Source organism: Anomaloglossus baeobatrachus, chromosome 2, assembly GCF_048569485.1.
Source record: "Anomaloglossus baeobatrachus isolate aAnoBae1 chromosome 2, aAnoBae1.hap1, whole genome shotgun sequence".
Classification (NCBI taxonomy): Eukaryota; Metazoa; Chordata; class Amphibia; order Anura; family Aromobatidae; genus Anomaloglossus; species Anomaloglossus baeobatrachus.
Window position 1 is genome coordinate 410607140 of NC_134354.1, and position 22541 is coordinate 410629680.

Here is a 22541-nt window from a genome sequence, read left to right on the forward strand (position 1 = left end):
CGCATGCCGCCTCCGGAGAGGCAGGTTGGAGGGAGGGCCCTCAGCAGAGCAGGCTAGGGCCCAGCCACCAAAGGAACCGGTGGCTACCCTCTGGAGGGAAGGACAGATCCCGCTCAGGTACCGTGTGCTGGACTGTGGGTCAAGGGGTGCTGCCTGGGTTTTAGGGGCAGCATCAGGGCCAGGTTGCTTGGGTGGGAGAGAGCGGAAACCGTAACCGTAAACCGTTTGTAACGTTAAAAGAAATGTGCCTCCCGTCTTGGGAAGAGTTATGAGTAAAAATGTAAATATGTTAATTCCAAATGTTATCTTTTTCAGAAAAATAAAACCGGTGTAGGACGGCAGCCCGCGGACGGTCTGCATTTTGCTAAGGGGGAATGTGACGCCCTGGGCAAGCCAGGGGTCACAGGTCACAACACCACCACACCCCACACTCCAGGTAGGCACATCACAGCTAAACTACAAATCCTTGTTGCCTTCCTCCAGAGGCTGATGATTCACACCAGGGGGTGGGCCAGGCGGTTGGCTCCGCCCACCAAGGAGGTCACAGCTCTGGAGGCGGGAGAAACCAGGCAGTCTAGTGGAGGAGGGAGAAGTGGAAGGAGTGAAGGAGTAGTCTAGACAGGGCAAAAGTAAACAGCAAAGTGAGAGTGAAAGTAGAAAAGTGGAAAAAGGAGGAAAGCAAGTGAAGTGACAGTAAAGAAAGAAAGCCTGAAGGGTCCAGCTTTGTGTAGGGCCAGATCAGCAAGGTCAGCGACGGCGGTGACTGTCTGGAGGGGGACCGTTTGGAAGTTCCTGGAAGGACCCCGTTGGCTGTGTGCCCGGTGGTCTGGAGCAGTGTTCCGAAGGACAGTCAGCACCAGGGCAGGGGCCTCTCGGACCCCGGCAAGGCTAGGAGTCGCCAAATTTGCCGAATCCATCAGTGAAGGGGACGTAGATCCCCCAACAACCAAGTCCCGACTGAAGGCAACAGCCCAACCCGAACCGGAGAGACACCGCCACCGCCACGGCACCAGTTTCTCAGGGCCAGCGCCTGCGGGCAAAGTGTAGAGCTCCTCCGGCCCAGATTGTAGTCGGGGAGCGGGTAACCGGAGGGAATCCACCGCTACCACAAGTCAACCATAGGTGCAAGGAAGAGGGACATCACCGTCACCTACCGGGAGTGCAGGTGCAGCCGTCTGTGGGACCGTCCTACCAGCCGTTTGGTTTACCGTAAAACTGTGTCCACGTCTCAGGCTGAGTGAGTACCACAGTGCCGCAAGGCACAGCGCTGCCCCCGCGTCCCTGCGCCCACCAGGCCCTGCACCTCCATCTCCATCACCGGGCCCCGGGATCACCAACCCCTACCCACAGAGGGGCAACACAACACCTGGCTGCTCCGCATCACCATCCCCGGGGCCCCCATACTGAGCAGCGGTGGTGCAATCACCACAACCGTGGGTGGCGTCACGGACAATAATCATCCCCACACCCAACAAATCCCTTTCACTCACGGGCGAGGAGTGCCGCTCGAGAAACCCCCGGGATCCGGCCTACGGCTCGAGCCACCACTGAGCAGCGGCCGCCGGACCCGAGCAGAAGGGGGTGAGCGCGGTGTGCTGACACCCTCCTCCCCGCCCGCGACACTGGCTGCCCACAGAGCTGGCATGCAGAGGAGGCATGTTCTGAGTGGAGGACATGCCACCAGGAGTGACCCCAGGCAGGACGGCTCATTGTGCTGGCTGCCCACGGAGCTGGCATGCAGAGGAGTCAGGGTGGGCACTGAGCTCGCTCCATATAAGATAGGACAATGGGCTACGAGGTGAAACCCGACTGCTATGGGCAGAGGGCACTGGTAGAAGAGTGGCAGTGCCCAGCGGGCAGGTAACGTCTGGTATTAGTGGGCTGGGAGTAGTAGTCACACAGTAATAAGGGGGGTGGCTTCAGTCATGAGGAGGCTGGTGCAGCACAGCGCACTCGGGACAGCCGGGAGATGCAGGCGGAATAGTATGTACAGAGCAGCTGGCCGGGGTGGGCACCGGGTGGCAGCTGTGGGCTCACTAAGCCGTGTGGAGAATCTCGCAAACTTTGCTCTGGAATGGAAGCGAAACTTTCCTCCCAGCGTCTCCTGCCCGCGCTCTCCTCCTCACTGAACTTCCACACAGCGTAAGCGCCGCTCCATCCTTCCCTCTCCCGCGCACTGCCCGGAGCCCTGTGATGAGCTGAGCCCCACACGGAGCATGGCAGTGGGGGCACAGCCCCAGACAGACAATGGCCGGGTGCCGTCTCTCTCACTGGCCCCTATTACTGGCCAAGAGATGGAGTTCGTGGCCCTCACGGCTGTCCAGACGGAGAGCGGCAGCCCCCGGCGCCTGGGACTATTGGGGACCCCGCTCCCGGGACCCCCGCGGAGTTCAGCGTCTCACAAGAGATACCGGCGGCTGCAGAACTATCTGTACAACGTGCTGGAGAGACCCCGGGGATGGGCCTTCATCTACCACGTCTTCATGTGAGTACCCGTGCCTGGCAAGCCTTCACTGGCACTGCTATAGGGTTACAGGGCACCACACATGGCGGCTGTGTCTATGGCTGGGTGCAGGTGGACACCCTCTGCCCACTGGGCACCACACATGGCGGCTGTGTCTATGGCTGGGTGCAGGTGGACACCCTCTGCCCACTGGGCACCACACATGGCAACTGTGTCTATGGCTGGGTGCAGGTGGACACCCTCTGCCCACTGGGCACCACACATGGCAGCTGTGTCTATGGCTGGGTGCAGGTGGACAACCTCTGCCCACTGGGCACCACACATGGCAGCTGTGTCTATGGCTGGGTGCAGGTAGACAACCTCTGCCCACTGGGCACCACACATGGCAGCTGTGTCTATAGCTGGGTGCAGGTGGACACCCTCTGCCCACTGGGCACCACACATGGCAGCTGTGTCTATGGCTGGGTGCAGGTGGACACCCTCTGCCCACTGGGCACCACACATGGCAGCTGTGTCTATGGCTGGGTGCAGGTAGACAACCTCTGCCCACTGGGCACCACACATGGCAGCTGTGTCTATAGCTGGGTGCAGGTGGACAACCTCTGCCCACTGGGCACCACATATGGCAGCTGTGTCTATGGCTGGGTGCAGGTGGACACCCTCTGCCCACTGGGCACCACACATGGCAGCTGTGTCTATGGCTGGGTGCAGGTGGACACCCTCTGCCCACTGGGCACCACACATGGCAGCTGTGTCTATGGCTGGGTGCAGGTGGACAACCTCTGCCCACTGGGCACCACACATGGCAGCTGTGTCTATGGCTGGGTGCAGGTGGACAACCTCTGCCCACTGGGCACCACACATGGCAGCTGTGTCTATGGCTGGGTGCAGGTAGACAACCTCTGCCCACTGGGCACCACACATGGCAGCTGTGTCTATAGCTGGGTGCAGGTGGACAACCTCTGCCCACTGGGCACCACATATGGCAGCTGTGTCTATGGCTGGGTGCAGGTGGACACCCTCTGCCCACTGGGCACCACACATGGCAGCTGTGTCTATGGCTGGGTGCAGGTAGACAACCTCTGCCCACTGGGCACCACACATGGCAGCTGTGTCTATAGCTGGGTGCAGGTGGACAACCTCTGCCCACTGGGCACCACATATGGCAGCTGTGTCTATGGCTGGGTGCAGGTGGACACCCTCTGCCCACTGGGCACCACACATGGCAGCTGTGTCTATGGCTGGGTGCAGGTGGACAACCTCTGCCCACTGGGCACCACACATGGCAGCTGTGTCTATGGCTGGGTGCAGGTGGACAACCTCTGCCCAGGCTGCTAACTGCGCACCACACACGACAACTGTCTCTAGGCTGAAGTAGTGGCCATAGTGGGGTGCAGGTAGCCAATTTCTGGCCAGTCTGATAACTGGGCACTGCGCAAAGCGGCTGTGTCTATTCTAAAGTACTGGCCATGGCTGGGTGCAAGTAGTCTATCTCTGCCCAGGCTGCTTACTGGGCACAATACACTGTAAATTAAGGGGATATCCCAGACTCCACAGTTAGGATAGGACATCAATAGTAGATTACTCAGGGTCCAGGTTAAAATCACACTCCCCTTCATTGTTTACGGGGGACAGCTGTGTATTTTTAGTAATGGTTGTGTTGTCCCATTTCAGACCTCTGTCCTCTAGCTGCAGTATGTTATATAAAACAAAATTGTGCCTTACTCACCCTTCTCAGGTCTAGTGCATAGTCTCTGACTTCACATGGACAACACTACAGCTAATCAGTGACCTCAGCAGTTCTGAGCAGGTCGTGCCGTTGAATCGGCCGGGCCCGCTGAGCTCACTGGTCCTCTGCCATGCTGTTGACATGCTACCAGCGCTGTAGCCACATCAGATACTACGGTAGGAGCAGGGGCAGAGACTCAGCACTGGATCTTGGAGAGTAAAGCATAGTTTCTTAACTGTTTTATATTACACCCAGGGACCTACGTTTTCTAATATGGACAACCCCTTTAAAACTCAGTGCCATTTACTTGAAAGAAATGCTGATGTATTAAACTGTAATACTAGGCACAACTGCTACCAAAACTGAGGGCTGGAGAACCTCGTCCCCTTGAAGCAGCTGGTCGACAGTTGTGCTGAGAGTCCGATCCACCGATCGATCTTATATCAATCGTCTTTTCTAGGGAAAGTCCATCAATACTTTAGTCCTGTATAACAATTTCAGCTGCTCATGGAAAGAAAATTATTTTGATATGTTGTCCCTTTAAGAATTACCATAGCAACCAATGTAGGCATTCCTATAATCTGTGTTCTGCGAATTGTAGTAGAGTAAAAACTAGGCACTATAACATATGCCAGCACTGTGCAGGCAGTGACGAGGAGCTGGGACCTCTACAGTGTCAGGTGGACGTATATAGAGAAGAGCTGAAGAGGCTGCGCCGTCATCCTGGGCAATGCTGGTAGTAGAGCTGGGATCCAGAGGATTCGGCTATCAGATAAGGATGGCATATCGTAGCCGTGTGACACCGCTGTTAGTCATTAGAATACCGCATAAATATGGGGCACTAGGAATAACCAGCTAGGGCTAGGGAGACGTGGCGTAACACTGCTCTACTATAAGCCCCTGGGAGCCAGGCGAGAGTAGGTCAGCAGCATTTCTGTATTTTCAGCAGACTTTTATGTTTATGTATAACGTGTAGTTTGGGATAAAGTGTCTCTCCAGCTTCTGCATCAGACATGTAATACTGTAAATTTGTTATATTCGCTATTAAGAAACGTTGAGTTATCCTCATTTCGAACCCTCTACAATTAGCATAAGCCAAGACTAACGCTCCGCACGTGTCTGGAGTGCTTGAAAACAACGGAAAGTCATTGATTGCACTTGGCACATTGTCAGGGTCTCCATTGTGTCTTCCCAGGTAAAAAAATGTCTAAACTAGACCTTCCTTCATTGTTACTTTACTTTGGGCGAACTTTCTAAATAAACAAGTCCTCTTTGTAACTAGCTAATTGGAACCTTTCCTTTCTCCTACAAGCAGGTTTGACACTTCACCCATTATTCATTTATTTTAGATCTTGTTTATATACGGTAGCACCAACATAGTAATACAGAGATAGTCATCACTCTGATCAGTCCCTGTCCTCCATAGGAATTGGTGATCGTGTTTCTTGAGTGTGAGAACGAAAACCCAGAGGAAACTTACACAAAGATATGGAGAACATATCAACTCCATGGAAATGTTGTGCTTAAGTGGACTTGAATTCAGGACTCCAGTTTTATAATACTTCAATATGTTTCTCAAAGCAACTGTGCAGTGGATAGCCATCTTATGGAAAAAAGCCAGAACAAAAGCTTTCTGCTGTGGCAAATTGCAAACCGTAGCGGTCTTGTTTGTTTAACCCTTTCCTGACTAGTGACATAATGTAAGTTACATGTTGGGTGCTAGTGAGCAAACTTGAAATATGAGCATGCTTCATACAGGGCATGATCCAGCTGTGTTATCTCGGATAGTTGCATTTAGGTGGTGGGGTGCTGGTGAGTTGCCCATTCTGGCACCCATCGGTCCCCCAGCAGAACACAATTTCAGGGTATCATTGTGTTCCATGGCAGCTGTGGATCTAGTGAAGACCCTACACTGCAATCTTTCTACATCCTGCGGCTGGGCTTCTTAGAAATTTGTAATTATTATTTATTGTATATTACAATACTGAAGTAGTTTTTTTTAGAAGCATAACAGTTTAAATCGACCTCTCTTTTTTTAATGCAAAAATAAAAACAAAAAAATAAACATATTGGCTTGGTATCACTGTGTCCTGTCTAAGAAAATACAAAATAATGAATTAATGCAATAAACTGCTTAAAGGGAACCTGTCGTATGAAAAAGCTATTGAGTTGCAGATATGGGGTTAATCTGCAGGCTAATTGTGTTTGGAACCTGCACGGTGCCTGACATTAAACCCTGCTGCCGGGAGGAAATTAACTTTATTGCTCATACCTGGGGGCGGCGTTAGTGTGGGTTCAGTCACCGTTCTGTATATAGTGAGCAGCGGCTGAAACCCCACTTCCTGCACTGACTGACAGCCGCTCAGCATTAGAACCAAAGAAGAGAAAAGATCAGCACTCACCTCCCCACCAGGCAACAGTGCATGTAAAAATAGTCAGTCTGTAGTGAAGTCAAGAGATCCCAGCACTCGTTTGTACAGCTAATTCCACTGCTGTGTAAAGCCTGGGGGAGGCTGAAACGTCCAGACATGAGTTCAATAAAGACTGCAATTAGCTGTACAAACGAGTGCTGGGCTCAGCATTAGAACCAGCTGTCAGTCAGTGCAGTGGGCAGTTACAGCTGCCGCTCTCCATACACAGAGCGGTGACTGACCCCGCGCTAGCGCCGCCCCTGTGACTGAAACTGGAATGCTGCTGGGAGGATTAAAGTTAATTTCTTCCTGGCAGCGGTTCTTCATGTGCAGGCACCGGGCACGTTCAAAACACTATTAACCTGCAGACTATCACCATACATGCACGTTAATAGCGTTTTTACCCATGACAGGATCCCTTGAAAAAAATCATGTTTAAATGTCAGAATTACTATTTTTTTGGGTTACTTCATCCTAGTCCAAAAAGTGCAATAAGCACAAAATAAAAAGCCATACATTGTACCAATTTAAACAGCTCTCCATTGACAGAAATCTTTTCAAAGTTTAGAATTTTTTCAACAACTTACGTTAAAAAACAAAAAAAAAGTTTTACTGGCCTAATATTAGCAGGTCATTTTTACTACACAATGAATGCTGCAAAAGCAAAAAACCCCAAGCATTGTCTGAATTGCATTGTTTTCACACCACTTGTCTTTTTCCCCCCCGTTATTCAGAACAATTATACTATAAAAAGAATGGTGTCATTCCAAACCAGTGCCACAAAAAACAAGCTCTAAAATGGCTATGTAAGCACAAAATGTAAAAAGAAGGATTGAATAACATGTAATTGCAAAATCCAAAATTGATCCTGGTGGGAAGGGGGTTATGTACATTATTCTCAAATAAATAAGAATTCTGGAGCATGTTTTCTTATATCTCTGAATTGAGCCATTCGTGCTTCATTCATTCAAGACATTTATGAATAAATTGACAGCTGGAAGTGTATTCCTACACAGTCTGACATCGTCCAATTAGTGCTGCAAGGACCAACCAGTATAGGACCCCCTCCCATTAAAAATAAAGGTACCACCCAGTTTTTCAAGTCATTCCTACATATCTAGTTGGTATAGTGGAAGAACAGATCACAGGGCTTTGAGAAAAGATGATCCCAAGCTGTTATTTGGCAAGGAATACAATTATTTAACAGATATGCAATGAGAAGTAACAGGTCCTTTTTTAGGATATGTGGAAATGAGTGGTCTGAGCTAGGTGACTGACTTTATACATTATGGAAATAGTGTAAATGGAAGAGACTACGAGAAAAAACTAAGGCTATGTTCACACGTTGCATTTTTTGCAGCGTTTTTCTGCAGGCATAACCTAAACCTGCTATATGGGCAGTAAAAAAAAGCTGCTGAAAAAATAGGTTTGGTGCTTTTTTGCATTGTTTTTTTTTTGTGCGGATTATGTGTGCTATTTGCCTACAGTACCTATTTAATAAAGTTAGTTTTATTGACCAAAACACAACAAAAGCGCATGGTTGCGTTTTTTGCAGTTTCTCATTACTTTCTATGGAAAAAAAAAACACGCTGTGACATGTTGCAGATTTCCCAAATGCAAATGTATGAGATTTCTGAAATCTCATAGCTATTAATGGAACTGTTAAAATGCGCTTTAATTTGCATAAAAAACAGCAAAAAAAATCACTGCAGAAATGCAACGTGTGAGCATAGCCTTAATGTCAGTAAATAGAGTTCACTAATAGATGTCTGACTATCTCTATATTTATAGCTCGTCGGCAAAGTTCTGCACAATGGTAGGACATTATAAGCAATAAAGAAGAATTGATCAGCTGTGACAACGCAATACAAACTGTGAGCATGCAGACGCTTTCACTTCCTTTTGTAGAATACCTATGCTCCAGATTTAGCATGATGAAGCAGACTACATAACATCTATGCTCCCTCCCCTTCCAATAACGAGCATGTCAATAAGGGATGTGTGGTGGGAAATAGCAGCAGACTGTACAAAGACTCCTTCCTAGATTATGATAATGTAACTCCCTACAAGCAGCAGCCTGAAAACTCACAAATTCATGCACAGAGTTCATTTTTATATCCTTGAAATAGTGTAACACGTGCATCATACAAGTCAGAATGCAATTTAAATAACTACTTACAGCGCAGAATAACAGTATCTAATAATTATAAATTATTAGAGTCCTACTAAATCTCAATTACATTCCACTAAAAAATACAAAAATTACCTGTCTGCTTCACGAGTGTCTGTGTCTCTATAAATAGACACAATGTAAAGTAGTCGGTGTACAGCTTGTATAACAGTGTAAATTTGGTGTGCTCTCTAAAAAATAGCACACAGCCATTAATGTCAAAACCGCTGGCAACAAAAGTGAGTACATCCTTAAGTGAAAATGCCCCAATTAAGCCCAATTAGCCATTTTCCCTGCACGGTGTCATGTGGCTCATTAGTGTTAAAGTCTCAGCTGTTAATGGGGAGCAGATGTGTTAAATTTGGTGTTATCGCTCACACGCTAACATACTGGTCACTGGAAGTTCATGGCACCTCATGGCAAAGAATGAGGATCTGAAAAAAAAAAGCATTGTTGTTCTACATAAATATAGCCTAGGTAGCCTAGGCTATAAAAAGATTGCCAACAGCCTGAAACTGAGCTGCAGCACGGTGGCTAAGACCATACAGCAGTTTAACAAGACAGGTTCAACTCAGAACAGGCTTCACCATGGTCGACCAAAGACAATACGTGCATGTGCTCAGCATCATGCATCATATCCAGAGGTTGTCTTTTCAAAATTGACATATGATTGCTGCCAGCATTGCTGCAGACGTTAAAGGAATGGGGGGGATCAGTTTGTCAATGCTCAGACCATACACCGCACACTAAATCAAATTGGTCTGCATGGCTGTCATCCCAGAAGGAAACCTCATCTAAATATGATGCACAAAAAACCCTAAAAACAATTTGCGAAAGACAAGCAGACTAAGGACATAGCTTACTGGAACTGTCCTGTGGTCTGATGAGACCAAGATAAACTTATTTGGTCCGGATGGTGTCAATCGTGTGTGGAGGCAACCAGGTGAGAAGTATATAGACAAGTGTGTCTTGCCTACAGTCAAGCATGGTGGAGGGAGTGTCATGGTTGGGGTTGCATGAGTGTTGCTGGCTGTGGGAAGCTCATTGAGGGAACCATTTAAGTCAACATGTACTGTGATATACTGAAGCAGAGCATGATCCCCTCACTTCGGAAACTGGACCACAGGGCAGTATTCCAACATGATAATGATCCCAAGGATACCGCCTTTCTAAAGAAACTGAGGGTAAAGGTGCTGGACTGGCCAAGCATGTCTCTAGACCTAATCCCTATTGAGCATCTCTGGGGCATCCTCAAACAGTAGGTGGAGGAGCGCAATGTCTCTAACATCCACCTGCTTCGTGATGTCATCTTGGAGGGTGGAAGAGGATCGAGTGGCTCCTGTAAGCTCTAGTGAACTCCATGCCCAATATTGACACTTTGGCACAATTTGGCCATTTTTTCTTAGCGGTGTACTCATTTTTGTTTCCAGAGAGTTGAAATTAATGGCTGTGTGAGTTATTTAGAGGGCACAACAAATTTACACTGTTATACAAGCTGTACACTGACTACTTTACATTGTATCAAAGTGTCATATATTCAGTATTGCCGAATTAAATTATATAATAAAATATTTACAGAAATGTGAGGGGTGTACTCGTGATAATATATATATATATTAGTAAGGCAAGTTCTTTTTTTAACTTCTTTATATTACACAGTTCATCTTTTAAGTTTGCTGGCCCTTTAAATTATTATTGAAACTGCCACATGCTTCAACAAGAAGATTATGAACTGCTACATGCCCCTCATACTAGGCACCAGTACTGTAGGGTAGACTTACCTATGTAAATGGCTGTTTAATAGCTTTGTGACGAAGGCTTGCGTAAACCAGCTGAGACACTTCATGCGGTGGTGCTGTTTTTTAGCTGCACAGACAGCATTTGTCAATGTCTAAAGAAAGCATTTTGTGTTAGAAAACTTGAGTGCATGTACGACAGATCTGAGCGTGTGCTTATTTTAGAACAGTTGTTAGTGTAAGAGACATTTATTATGAGCCTGGGATAAAATATGTTATGGGGCTGAATGTTGGCTGGAGCTGCATGGCATCTCTAGAGGACGCACAGGAATCATGGTTACAACACAATGTCAGTATTCTATAAAGGAAAAAAATGTCAAGACTATCATTTTGCAAGCGTTGTAAGGTCCCGTGACTGAAGTGCCATTGTCACCATGATTAGTGCTCGGTTAGAAACTGTGTAGTTAAATATTATATACATGTACGGATACGTCGATACACAGAGGGGCAGAGATCTCATTTTGAAGGGATTATTCGGTTTTGCATAAATGATGATTAAATATGTTTTGCAATATAGGAGACTAAAATGAAAAAAAAAAAATCTCATTTTTGCTTAAATATACACTCCCATAAAGTTTTTTGTATACTAAACATGTGTATGTAGTGTAGTGTGTGTTGATATACTCACCCACCGCAATCTCCTCCGGTATCCATCACCGGTCTTCTGCTTTAGTGTGCTCTGTGTGACTTAGGCTGCTTTCACACTACGTTTTTTTAACATGCGTCATGAACGTTTTTTTGCTGTAAAAGTGGATCCTGTTTTTACAAAGAAAAATGCATGCAAACGCTCGTGTTATTTTACTGGATCCTGTCACTTGAAGTTTATGGGCGGGCATTGAAGTCATGTGATTGGGAGTGAGGGGAACTGAACGTGATAGACTGGGAGCCGGCATCTGAAAGCGGACGCTGGTAACCAAGGTAAACATCAGGTAACTAAGCGAAGCGCTTTGCTTGGTTACTTGATATTTACCTTGGTTACGAGCGTCCGCCGCTCTCATGCGGGGGAGAGAGAGGAGAGAGAGGGGGGAGAGAGAGAGGGAGGGGGAAAGAGGGAGGGGGAGAGAGAGACTGATCACGCCATGCTGGTTTCTGGGCATGCTCAGTAGAGCAAGCAGGATCCTGTCTATCAGCATGCCAGCTTTCACATGCGTTTGCATGCAGTATAGTCAGGATCCAGTGAAAAACAGTATTTGGACGCAGCTCAAAAACGTTACAAGTAGCGTTTTTTAAAAAAGTTAAAAAACTGCAAGTCGCTGGATCCTCACTATAACGCACGCAAACGCAGGTGAACGCATGTTAACGCGAGTCCATTGCAAATGCATTGAAATGAAAACGCATTTGCACTGGATCCGTTTTTGCGTTAAAAAAACGTTCATGACGCATGTTAAAAAAACGTAGTGTGAAAGCAGCCTTATACTGGCTTTTAAAATGTAAGTCTATGGAGCCACAGAACAAGGCTCCATAGGCTTACACGGTAAAAGAGACTTCCGACTCACGCATGGAACATAAAGTGACGGTATATAGGGACTGTATAAGGACTTATCCTGTATGTTGGGAGCTATGTAAGAGGGTCTGTGTGGGCTCACACGCTATGGGGGATGTCAACATACCTAATTCTACTCAATATTAAAGGGAACCTGTCAGCAGGTTTTTCCCTTATGAGCTGTGGCCACCACCACTGAGCCAATATATACAGCATTCCAGAATACTTCATATAAGAGCCCAGGCCGTTCTGTATAACATAAGAAACACCTTTATAATACTCACCTAGGGGGCGGTCCGGTCCGATGGGCGTCACTGCTCTCGGTCCCGGTATTGCCCCTGTACTACACCAAAAATATGATGTCATTAGCGTTCTGTTTGATCAGCCGCAGATGGAACATCATCAGAATTGAATCTTACCAGAGAGGCTGTTGTCACTTGATCCAGCATGAGAAGGGAGAATACATTTGGTAATGAAAGTATATTAGATTAGGAAACACTTTTTTTTAGCACTGGACAAACCCTTTAAGGTAGTATACTTATGATCATGATGATGTTAATCATATTTAAAGATGGCCTGCCAGATCTCCTTAAATATCTGTTTTAGGAAATACTTGTATTCCCCATAAAGTAACAATTCTGGAGCACTGTTAGGGAACAATGTAGCGCACTTCTTCTCCTCACTCTGAGAAAATTGTTCATGAATTGATATCTGAGTGCTTAGCAGTTAGTGGTATGTCACCGTATACTCTGATATCTAATTGGTGCTGCCAGTTTGGATATAACCCATTGACAAGGGAAACTGTACTGTTCAGTTGTCAACTTTTGCATTTACAGTATATATCCAGGAGGAATAACGGGCACAACATTGAGTTATAAGAAAAATTGCTCTAAAATTGTTGTTTTATGAGGAATACATTTTTTTTTATCAAAACAGACATTTGTGGAGATGTGATGGGCTGTCTTTGATATAATTTATGAGCAAATAAACATTCCGTTGATTTAGAATAATAGAGTTTTTATCGTCATGTATCCAGAAGTGTTTGCTCATGATTATAGCCACGTCCGCTGCTCGCGTGTCTGTCCACCCATACTCCGTATCCTGCTCGAGCCTGCATTCAAATCCTGGAAAGATAAATACAGCCCTGCAAAACCAAGGTGCATGTAGAGGGGATAGTCTAGCCTGTGACCTGCATTTTACACCCAGATCATGCACAGATGTGGTTAGAAACAGATTGAAGTGATCGCAGTTGCAAAGTAATTCTCACTACACATCACTGTGGTGTGTGGATCTTAAGAACACAAATAATAAATATCATGTTACATGATTCATGTATCAGTTTTCAACGATGTTGTTATTGGTCACTGTGTCTGCCAATTATTTTTTTTTTTTACCAAAACTTTTAGAACAAGTATAATCAGACACATGAAGATAACACTCCATGTAAAACAGTTGTGATAATGGTGTATTTGAGGAAAAGGTCATTTTTATTCATGTGGGCCAACATATTCCGATGCAGTTTACAATTCAGAGAGTACTTGTACAAATATTATCATATCTTACAAAGTAGCATGCAGTTCAACTATTCACATAAGAAGAATGAGGGTCCAGTTCACAAAAGCTTACCATCAATAAGGAAATCAGGGAGACATAAAAAGTAGAAAGTGTTCTTATTGTATCCAGCCAGCATTATAATAGGGTTATTCATGTAATGGTGCATTAGTCGGTTATCAGCCAATACCTATATATGTCCAGATATAAAATGCTATTGAACGCTTGGAAGGTATGGGAGCAGATGATAGATGGAGCCGGACTTCCAGTTCCGGCGCTGTGATGTTAGGACGCGGGAGACAGAGCTCCTGACAGTCCCCAGCCATGCACCGACTACCAGGCCAGTAAACAGCCCGGAAAATACGGGCTCAGTCATCTGGAGACAAAGGTTCAGGGATTACTTGAGCCCATATGGGGAGTAAGAGGGGAGCTAGATCTGATGTTCTGGTTATTTCATTATAGGAATCAAGGAGGAGAAGATGAGGGGTGAGTCCAGGGGACAGGTTTACAATTATTATTCCATAGGGATATCAATGGTTAATAATAAATGTATGTTACGCAAATAGCTGGAAGGAGGTACACCATCTCTAGTGGAAGAGTATCTCAGATTAAATCGCTACTTAAGGTAGAAAAACATGAAGAAGAACGGAGCAAAGATAAATTGATAAATTGACAGAGAAGTTCTTTAAGAAATGGAGAAAATAGATAGAAAAGACAGTGACACATTGTACTTCGTTTTCATAGTAGTGATAAACTTAAGATCTTATTTTTTGCGTTTATTAGTGAAAATATTGGACATTTTGTGAACATTTTTTGCAATTTTCCAATATTCAAACTTTGATTTTTTGCCCCCTTAAACCAGATAGTAATGTCACACAAAATAGTTAATAGATAACATTCACCACATGTTTACTTTATATCAGCACAATTTTTGAAACCTAATTATTTGTTAGGATGTTAGAAGGGGTAAAGGTTTATCAGCAATTTCTAATTTTTCCAACAAAAGTTATAAAACCAATGTTTTTCGTGACCATATTACATTTAATGTGACTTTGAGGGACCTATGTGACAGAAAATTCCCCAAACTGAAACCATTTTAAAAACTGCACCCCTCAAACTGTCCCAAACCACATCCAAGACGTTTATTAACCATTCATGTGCTTTACAGGAACTAAAGCAATGAAAAAAATGAAAATTTAACTTTATTCCACAAAAATATTACTTTAGCCCCAAATTGTGCATTTCACAAGGGCAACAGGAGAAATTACACCATACAATTTATTGTGCAATTTCTTCTGAGTGCGGCAATACCCCTTATGTGGTGGAAGACTATTGTTTGGGCACATGGAAGGGCTCAGAAAGGAAGGAGCGCCATTTGACGTTTGGTACGTAAAATTAGCTGGAATCGTTAGCAGAAGCCATGTTGCATTTGGAGAGCCCCTGATGTGCCTAAACAGTGGAAACCCCCCACAAGTGACCCCATTTTGAAAACTAAACCCACTCAAGCAATTTACCTAGATGTGTGGTGAGCACTTTGAACCCCCATATGCTTCACAGAATTTTATAATGTTGAGGAGTTAACAAAAAAAAAAATCATTCCCACAAAAATGTTATTTTAGCCCTATATTTTTTATTTCTACAAGGGTAACAGAAGAAATTGCATGGTATAATTTGTTGTGCAATTTCTCCTGAGTATACAGAAACCCCATATGTGGGGGAAAACTCCTGTTTCGGTGCCTGAGCAAAGGGAAGCAGCGCCATTTGACCTTTGGAACACAAAATTGGCTGGAATCATTATCGAACGACATGGCGCATTAGAGAGACCCTGATGTACCTAAACAGTGGAAAACCCTCACAAGTAACCTCATTTTGGAAACTAGATGCCTAGAAGGAATTTATATGTGTGGTGATCACCTTGAACCCCCAGGTGCTTTACAGAGTTTAAGATTGCGCTGTCAAAATTAAAAAAAAACAAAAAAGAAAAACGTTTTCCCTCAAAAATGTTGTTTTAACCCCATATTTTTTATTTTCAAAAAAGGAAACAGGAGTGATTGCACCTTACAATTTGTTATGCAATTTCTCCTGAGTATGTAAGCCCAGGTGCTTCAAAGAATTTTAGAATGTTGAGCGGTGAAAATAAAAAAAAAAAAAAACAAAAAAAAACACAATTGTCTCACAAAAATGTTGCTTTAAACCCAAATTGTGTCATTTTCACAAGGATAGTAGGAGAAAATGGATCACAAAATTTGTTGGCAATTTCTCCCTTAGTAGAATGATATACAATTATTTGTGGTGGGAAACTACTGTTTGGACACACTGTCGAGCTCTGAAAGCAAGGAGGGACTTTGATAGAATGGTCTGCAGGCATCATGTTGCGTTTGGAGAGCCCTTGTGGAAACCTTATCTCTTGGCAGGAAAAAGGCAAAGGCAAAAATGTGCATTTTGATGTGTTTTTTGGTGTGTCTTTTTTTTCATGGCTTTCAGTAGTGAAAAACACAGCCAAAAGGGCATGTGAAACTGAATGGAAAGGCCCCAAAACTTCAACTGCATCTATTGGGAGTCCAGTTAGCAAATGATAAAGTGAGGTTTTGGGCCAAAAAAAGGTGGGCATTTAAATTTGTCTCAGCCACCGTGAGATTTATAAAATTCTCAGGGAAAAAGACTTTAAAAATGTCGATTTTTGTAAGGTCGACAGTGTCAAATTGGATTCTTCATAGGGCCACAAAATCAGTATGAGGCTCATATTCTTAGGCTATGTGTGCACTTTCCGTTTTCACCTGCGTTTCAGGTGCGTTTTGGGTCCGTTTTGAACTGCAGCGTTTTTGTGCCCAAATGCATGCGTTTTGGTTTTCCATTAAAGACAATGAGAATTCATGATTTCTTGTGCGCACTTTTCATCTCAAAATTTGCATAAGTTTGGTCAAAAACCATGCGTTCAGAAAAGTACCCTGTTAATTATTTTTGAAATTTGTGGTGCGGTTTGTTAACATTGAAGTCAATGAGAAGCAGCAAAACGCAGGCAAAATCAAAATTCCAGCGTTTTACCTGCTTTTTCAGTGCAGAAAACATGCGTTTTGGGCTACCAAAACGCATGCTTTTTGGACATCAAAATAAAGATTTCATATGTCCCTTTATACACACACACACATACTCCGACAATTAAATTTTAGAATAATATGCATTTATTGCTTTTTTACCGATAAAATGTATATTACCGCTATAATTTTTTTAAATATATCTTGTTCCATTATTTTTCCCATTAATATAGATTTGTCCCTTTTTTTTCTCTTTTTTCATTCTGTTTGACCGGTTAAACTTTATTTAGTTGTGTCTTGATGTTCAAAACGTATCTGTCAAAACGCAAGGGAAAAAGCATGTAAAAAGCGCTGAAAACGCATCTAAAACGGGGTAAACACACATGCGTTTTCTGCGCTAAATTTCTGGAAAAGGCAACTTTGGCTAAATCAATTAAGACTAAAACCTGCGTTTACAACTGCATGTAGGACGATGGAAAGTGCGCACATAGCCTTAGGGGTGAGGTGGGCACTGGCTCATTTGCTGTCCTGTCTAGCGCCTGCGATTCGTTATCATAGTAGGAGGAGGAAGAAAAGTGGAGGAAGGCCGCGTCCTCTCCCACATTATCAGTGTCGGAGTCAAATGAGGCGTATGCCTCCTCGGCTAAATGCTGTATTTGGGAACAGCAGAACATTTTATTTTTTGTGTGTTTGTGTGTGTATAAAATAACTACATTTTATTCAGGTGTGTGTGAGTGTTTGGTGTGAACTTTTTTATTTATTAGATTAGAAGAAAGAGAAAAAGAAAGAAAGAAAGAAACAGATAAAAGTTAAATAAAAAGGAGAATATAAAAGTTTGTTAAAATAAAAAACATACTAAACAGACAACGGTAAAAACAATTAATGAGCAACCGCTACTAAATTCCGCTAAGGCCGGTGTCACTTGCGATAGCCTCGCGTGTGTCTCGTGTGAGTTTCGCGGTGCATCACCCGGCACAGACTCACTCTCCTCACAGGAGTGGGTCGGTTGCATGTATCTCTATGCAGCTGACATGCTCCTGTCCGGAGCTGGGTGATGCACCGCGAGACTCGCTTGAGATACACGCGAGGCAATCGCAAGTGTGACACTGGCCTAACTAAAATTCTGTGCAGTAAAAAAGTTATAGTATAAAGTACCGTACTTCAAGAATTTTCTACAAATCTGAAATTACAATTACTAAATGGATGTAACGCCTGCCTGGATCCACAGACTCAGATGGGCTGTAAAGGGGAGGCTAGAGGGAAGCCACTCACCAAGCAGGACCTCCAGAACCCTGAAACCCTTTAACCCCTCTACAGGGATTTGGAATTACACAGGGAACTGGAGATCACTACCTGTGGAAGGCTGCAGTCCGATGAGAGTAGTTGTCAGGCAGGGTCAAACCAGGAATTGCGGAACAGGGACAGAATCGGCAGGCAATGACGTAGTCAGCAAACGTAGCAGAGGTCAAATCCGGATCGGGCAGCAAGGTACATAAACAGTAGGCAGGAGGGTAGTCAGAAAACACGCAGAAGTCAGCACACAGGAATAACCAAACAGAATAGGAAATAACAGGAGCCAGGAAATCAGAGCTATCTCTGGCAGTGGTCATGTGACAGGAGGGGGAATAAGAAGGGTGTGGTGTCTTTCCATTGGCTGTAGCTGAACGCTGGCAACTTCAGCTGGAAGACACACGCCACCCACAGTCAGCCAGCGGTACTGCAGATCCCAAGCTAACCCAGCCCAGTGGATGAGCGGAGCCTGCGCCCACCGCTGGCATCGACTCCTCTCCCATCACCAGCACCATCCACGGCAGGAACACGGCGTCGCCTGGCGATCAGAGCAGAAGTCGCTGGAGCGGACTCCGGTGGTGACGTAACAATGGACTTCAGTATAAAAAGAAAATGACTGAGTGCCGGCAACTATCTTACCCTAAACCTGACTATATTCAGTAAAAAATACTGTAGTAGAAGCTGATTACTACAGTATATTTTTATTGTCCCTAATTTTGCCCTATCAACTAATCTAAATGATTATTTTTTTTATTATTTTTTATATTTTACTATCTACTCTAACCCTGATTATATTGAGTAAAAAAATACTGCAGTATTGTAGATGCCAAATTACTACAGTATATATTTTCACTGTCTCTAGCCTAGCTGGATGCTGATCAGTGATGTGTGTCACTGATGAGCATTCAACAGCTGCAGGATGCACATATAGATGTGGTACACAGGGGGAAAAAATAGAGAGGGAAATCCGAGTGCAGTGCGATTATACGCAGAGCCAGGCAGCGGAGGAGATGGGTAGAAAGTGCTACCGCCCTTTTTTCCGCAGCTGTGATATGATTGCAAGATCGCATCACAGTCACATGACCCTCGGCTGATGCTCGCAGCAGAGGGTCATTAGCATATTGCTTCCGATGCTCACGCATCTTAAGCTATACTCTAGTGGAATCGTACCCTATGGAGGATGAGTGCACCAGGAACACGGAGATGTTTCTATGGGGGTATTCCAGGATACACCTCATTGATATATGATGCTATGTTGATTGGCCCTAGAGTTCGAAAACATTGCTGTGCCCCTTTACTGAGCATTCCTATAAAATGGAAATGTGTAATCCAACAGTAATGTAATGTGATCAAGCTTTTAAAAAATAAAAAAAAATAAAAAAAAAATAGATAAAGAACAATGCTTAGATCTTATTAGGTTGGGTCTGTGCAGTACTATATGATACATGGGCCATGGATAGGTGCAGGCAGCTTCCTTTGTTGATGACAGCTTATTGCCAGGGGGTTCTAACAGCTGGAAGACAGATAGATATATAGAGCGGATTTTTATGAGGAAACCATTGGGGACATTTATCTAAAATTAGTCTATGGTATAAGGTGCGCATAGTAACCAATTGGGTTGCAGCTTGCATCTTCTGAATGCACTTTGAAAAATGAGATGTTCAATATGATTTGTCGCTATGGATAAATGATTCACTTTTATCTTGCACTAGTTCTGATATATCTTCTCAGAGCATTCAGGAACGATTTTATTTTCTTAACCAGAAAAGTTCTGGTGATGAGCAAGGAGTCAGTTTCTACATGTTATAGACAGGCATACTGTAGATAGAGCTAAGGTAGCCCCTCTGTGTAAGAACCGCAAACAGCTGTTGTTACATCTGAATGTTAACACATCTGTACTCAATTTCCACTCATAGATTTTGCTTGTTTTTTATTAGGAGTTTATTTTAGCATTCGATGTTTGAACTATGGCAAATACACAGTCAAAAGGATTTTCCTGTAGTGATTCCTGCAATGATCTAGTAATGATTACGGAGAAATTACTGAATAATTAATCATAATGGGACTTGTAAAACGTTGTCCTAGTGTTAAATGTTGCTATTGCTATATAAGAACAAAATGTGAATAAAGTTACATAAGAAATGTAACTGGAAAGTTTCTTGTAGTATTCTATGTTCTATAGGAATGTTGACTGTCCTATAAACGGTTATTGCTCAGTAAGGTGGTAAATATTCTTTCGGTGAAAACTGCTCTTATATTTGGTCTGAAACCTTCGGTCCCAACATGGATGGTTACAAGGATCGCACTGTGAGCAGGCTCTATGCTTTACAGCTTGTTCACGCCACTCTGAAGCTGACTGTATCACTGGATCCAACCAGACTCAGTTACCATGCTGCAGAGGCAAAGCTGTCATTGCTAGCACCCTGGGAGAATGCTCAATTTGGACAAATGGTGCGATCATGCTGCTGGTTCAAACTGTAAGGCTATGTGCCCATGGGACTCTCTAACTGTGGAATTTACCACGGAAAACCTGCGATTTTATCTGGATTTTCTAGATAAATCAGTTTTTAGCAAGCAGACACTCCCCATGTTATCCTATGGGACATGGGGAGTGTCTGTGTCCATGCTGCGGTATATGCGGCTGCGGCGGAACATGCTGCGGATGTCCCGCAGCCTCACAAAACTGCATGCCAATTATTCCTGCGGAATTACCTGCGGAAATCTCGGCCCTCCAATATGGAGATAGGGCCGGGAATTCCGCAGGTAAGTCGCACGAATGTCCGCAGGTTTTCCACAGCTATTTCGCTGGAATCACACAGCTATGGATAGCTGCGGATTACGGGGATCAGGTGCGGGAAACCTGCGGCAGTACCTGTGGATATATACACGGGTACATAGTGCCGTGGGCACATAGCCTAAATCATCAGGAACGTTCTGTCCCCGACAAAGCTGGGACTGGGGGGGGCAGTGTGATCCTGAATAGTCAACTTGAGAAAACACTGTTAACCTTGAGCAAATACTCTACAGTGTTTTTTTGCAAAGCGACCTTCTTTTGCCTTTATAAATTACAAACATTTAGCTTCTCATAAGCCAGATCAGATCCCATAGTTTGCACTAACAAGGGGCAATCACCCCGAAACACCCTGCAGCTATAAGACCCTTCATTGGCAGCCAGATTGGTTTGTCAGGTCTCCGCCGGAGACCTGACAAACCAGTCTGGCTGCCAGTGAAGGGTCTTATAGCTACACGGTGTTTCGGGGTGATTGCCCCTTGTTAGTGCAAAGTATGGGATCTGATCTGGCTTATGAAAAGTTATAGTGGGGACCACAGGGAAGACTATTCCCCTTGCGGAGACTCTTCGCCCCCGAAACACCGTGTCTAAAAATTGGGGTTCTGATCTGGTATAAATCCTAAGTCTTATGAAAAGGCTTGTTAAAAAGCCACTTTTGACCTTTAGGATTGCTGCTTCCAATAGGTGGCGCTAGAGTTTGTCTACTTCCTGGAGAGACAATTTAAACATATTCTAGGAATTTCTGTTATAACATTTTAACATAGGGTCGGTATTACAAAAACAGAAACCTTTATATATTATGTCAAATAAGAATGAACTGTATGCAAGTGTTCCCCAGATGAGGGTTGGGGGCCCTCCGACGTCTGCCTTATTGCAGCAGTTGTGAAGATCGCCACTTAAAGACTTGGGTATTGAGAAGGTGTTCCCCTGGGTGCAACAGCAGCTATTCTGTCACTCTTACATTACTGCAGGGTATGTTCCCAAGGGGGGAATACGCAGCAGATTTTTACTGCAGATTTGCATGCGGCAATTCTGCTGTGTATTACGTTACAGCCTTGTGGATAAGGTTTACACTTTGTGTAAACAAATCGACATTTTAACTTTAACACAGTTTGTCAATTTTTGCTGCAAATATTACAACAGATTTCACCATTTGTAATAAATATAAAGGGTAAAATGTATAGAACCGTCACAGCATTTATGGAACTAAAGTCACAGTGTTTATGCAGAAAATCCCCTGTGTATACCCTACTTGGGAAGGTGCTATAAAGGATACGGTATATGTGGTGCATTCGAATTGAAGATGGGAGTGATAGTCACTATGGCAAATTTTACTTTTACTTGGCTGGACTCCCATTACCCGCGTGCTCCTGCTTATAAAGTGAATGCAGGTTTCTCAAAATTACAAAATGTGGCATCAGTGAAGGTTTTGGCAAAGATTGACAGTTCACTTCAGTTCATTGAAATGTGCCTGTGAGAAATACAAGTGATATTTTTCAAAGCCACAGTACTAGGAAAATGAAGCTAAAATTGTGTAATTAGAAAAACGTTGTTTTGCAGCACTTATCACTATGATGTGTAAATGTATCATAAAACACAACCAGAAAATCAGTCAAGAAGTTGTTGCTGGTTTTCATTTGCAACATATGTTCTGTAAACTGGTAAATATTGATGCTTTATTGACCAAGTCTCTTCATTTTCTCACATATTAGGGTATACCAGTGATGTCTACATATTGGTATTGTCACTAAAGCAAATACAATGTGGTTGAAAACAGAAACAAAGTTGGCCCTGATTTATTAGGACTGGTGTCTCACACAC

General features: G+C 44.1%; 1 protein-coding gene across 2 annotated transcripts in view; it reads left to right on the top strand.

Moving 5' to 3' along the window:
• Positions 1-1886: 1886 nt before the first annotated feature.
• The window catches only part of KCNQ4 (potassium voltage-gated channel subfamily Q member 4), a 327569-nt gene continuing 306914 nt past the window's right edge, over positions 1887-22541 (top strand). The window contains exon 1 of one of the 2 annotated variants that reach the window (XM_075336124.1): positions 1887-2485. In XM_075336124.1, coding sequence (XP_075192239.1) covers positions 2217-2485 — 269 coding nt within the window. In that variant the 5' untranslated portion in view covers positions 1887-2216. The remainder of the gene's footprint in view (positions 2486-22541) is intronic. The other variant, XM_075336126.1, reaches the window with a different exon arrangement.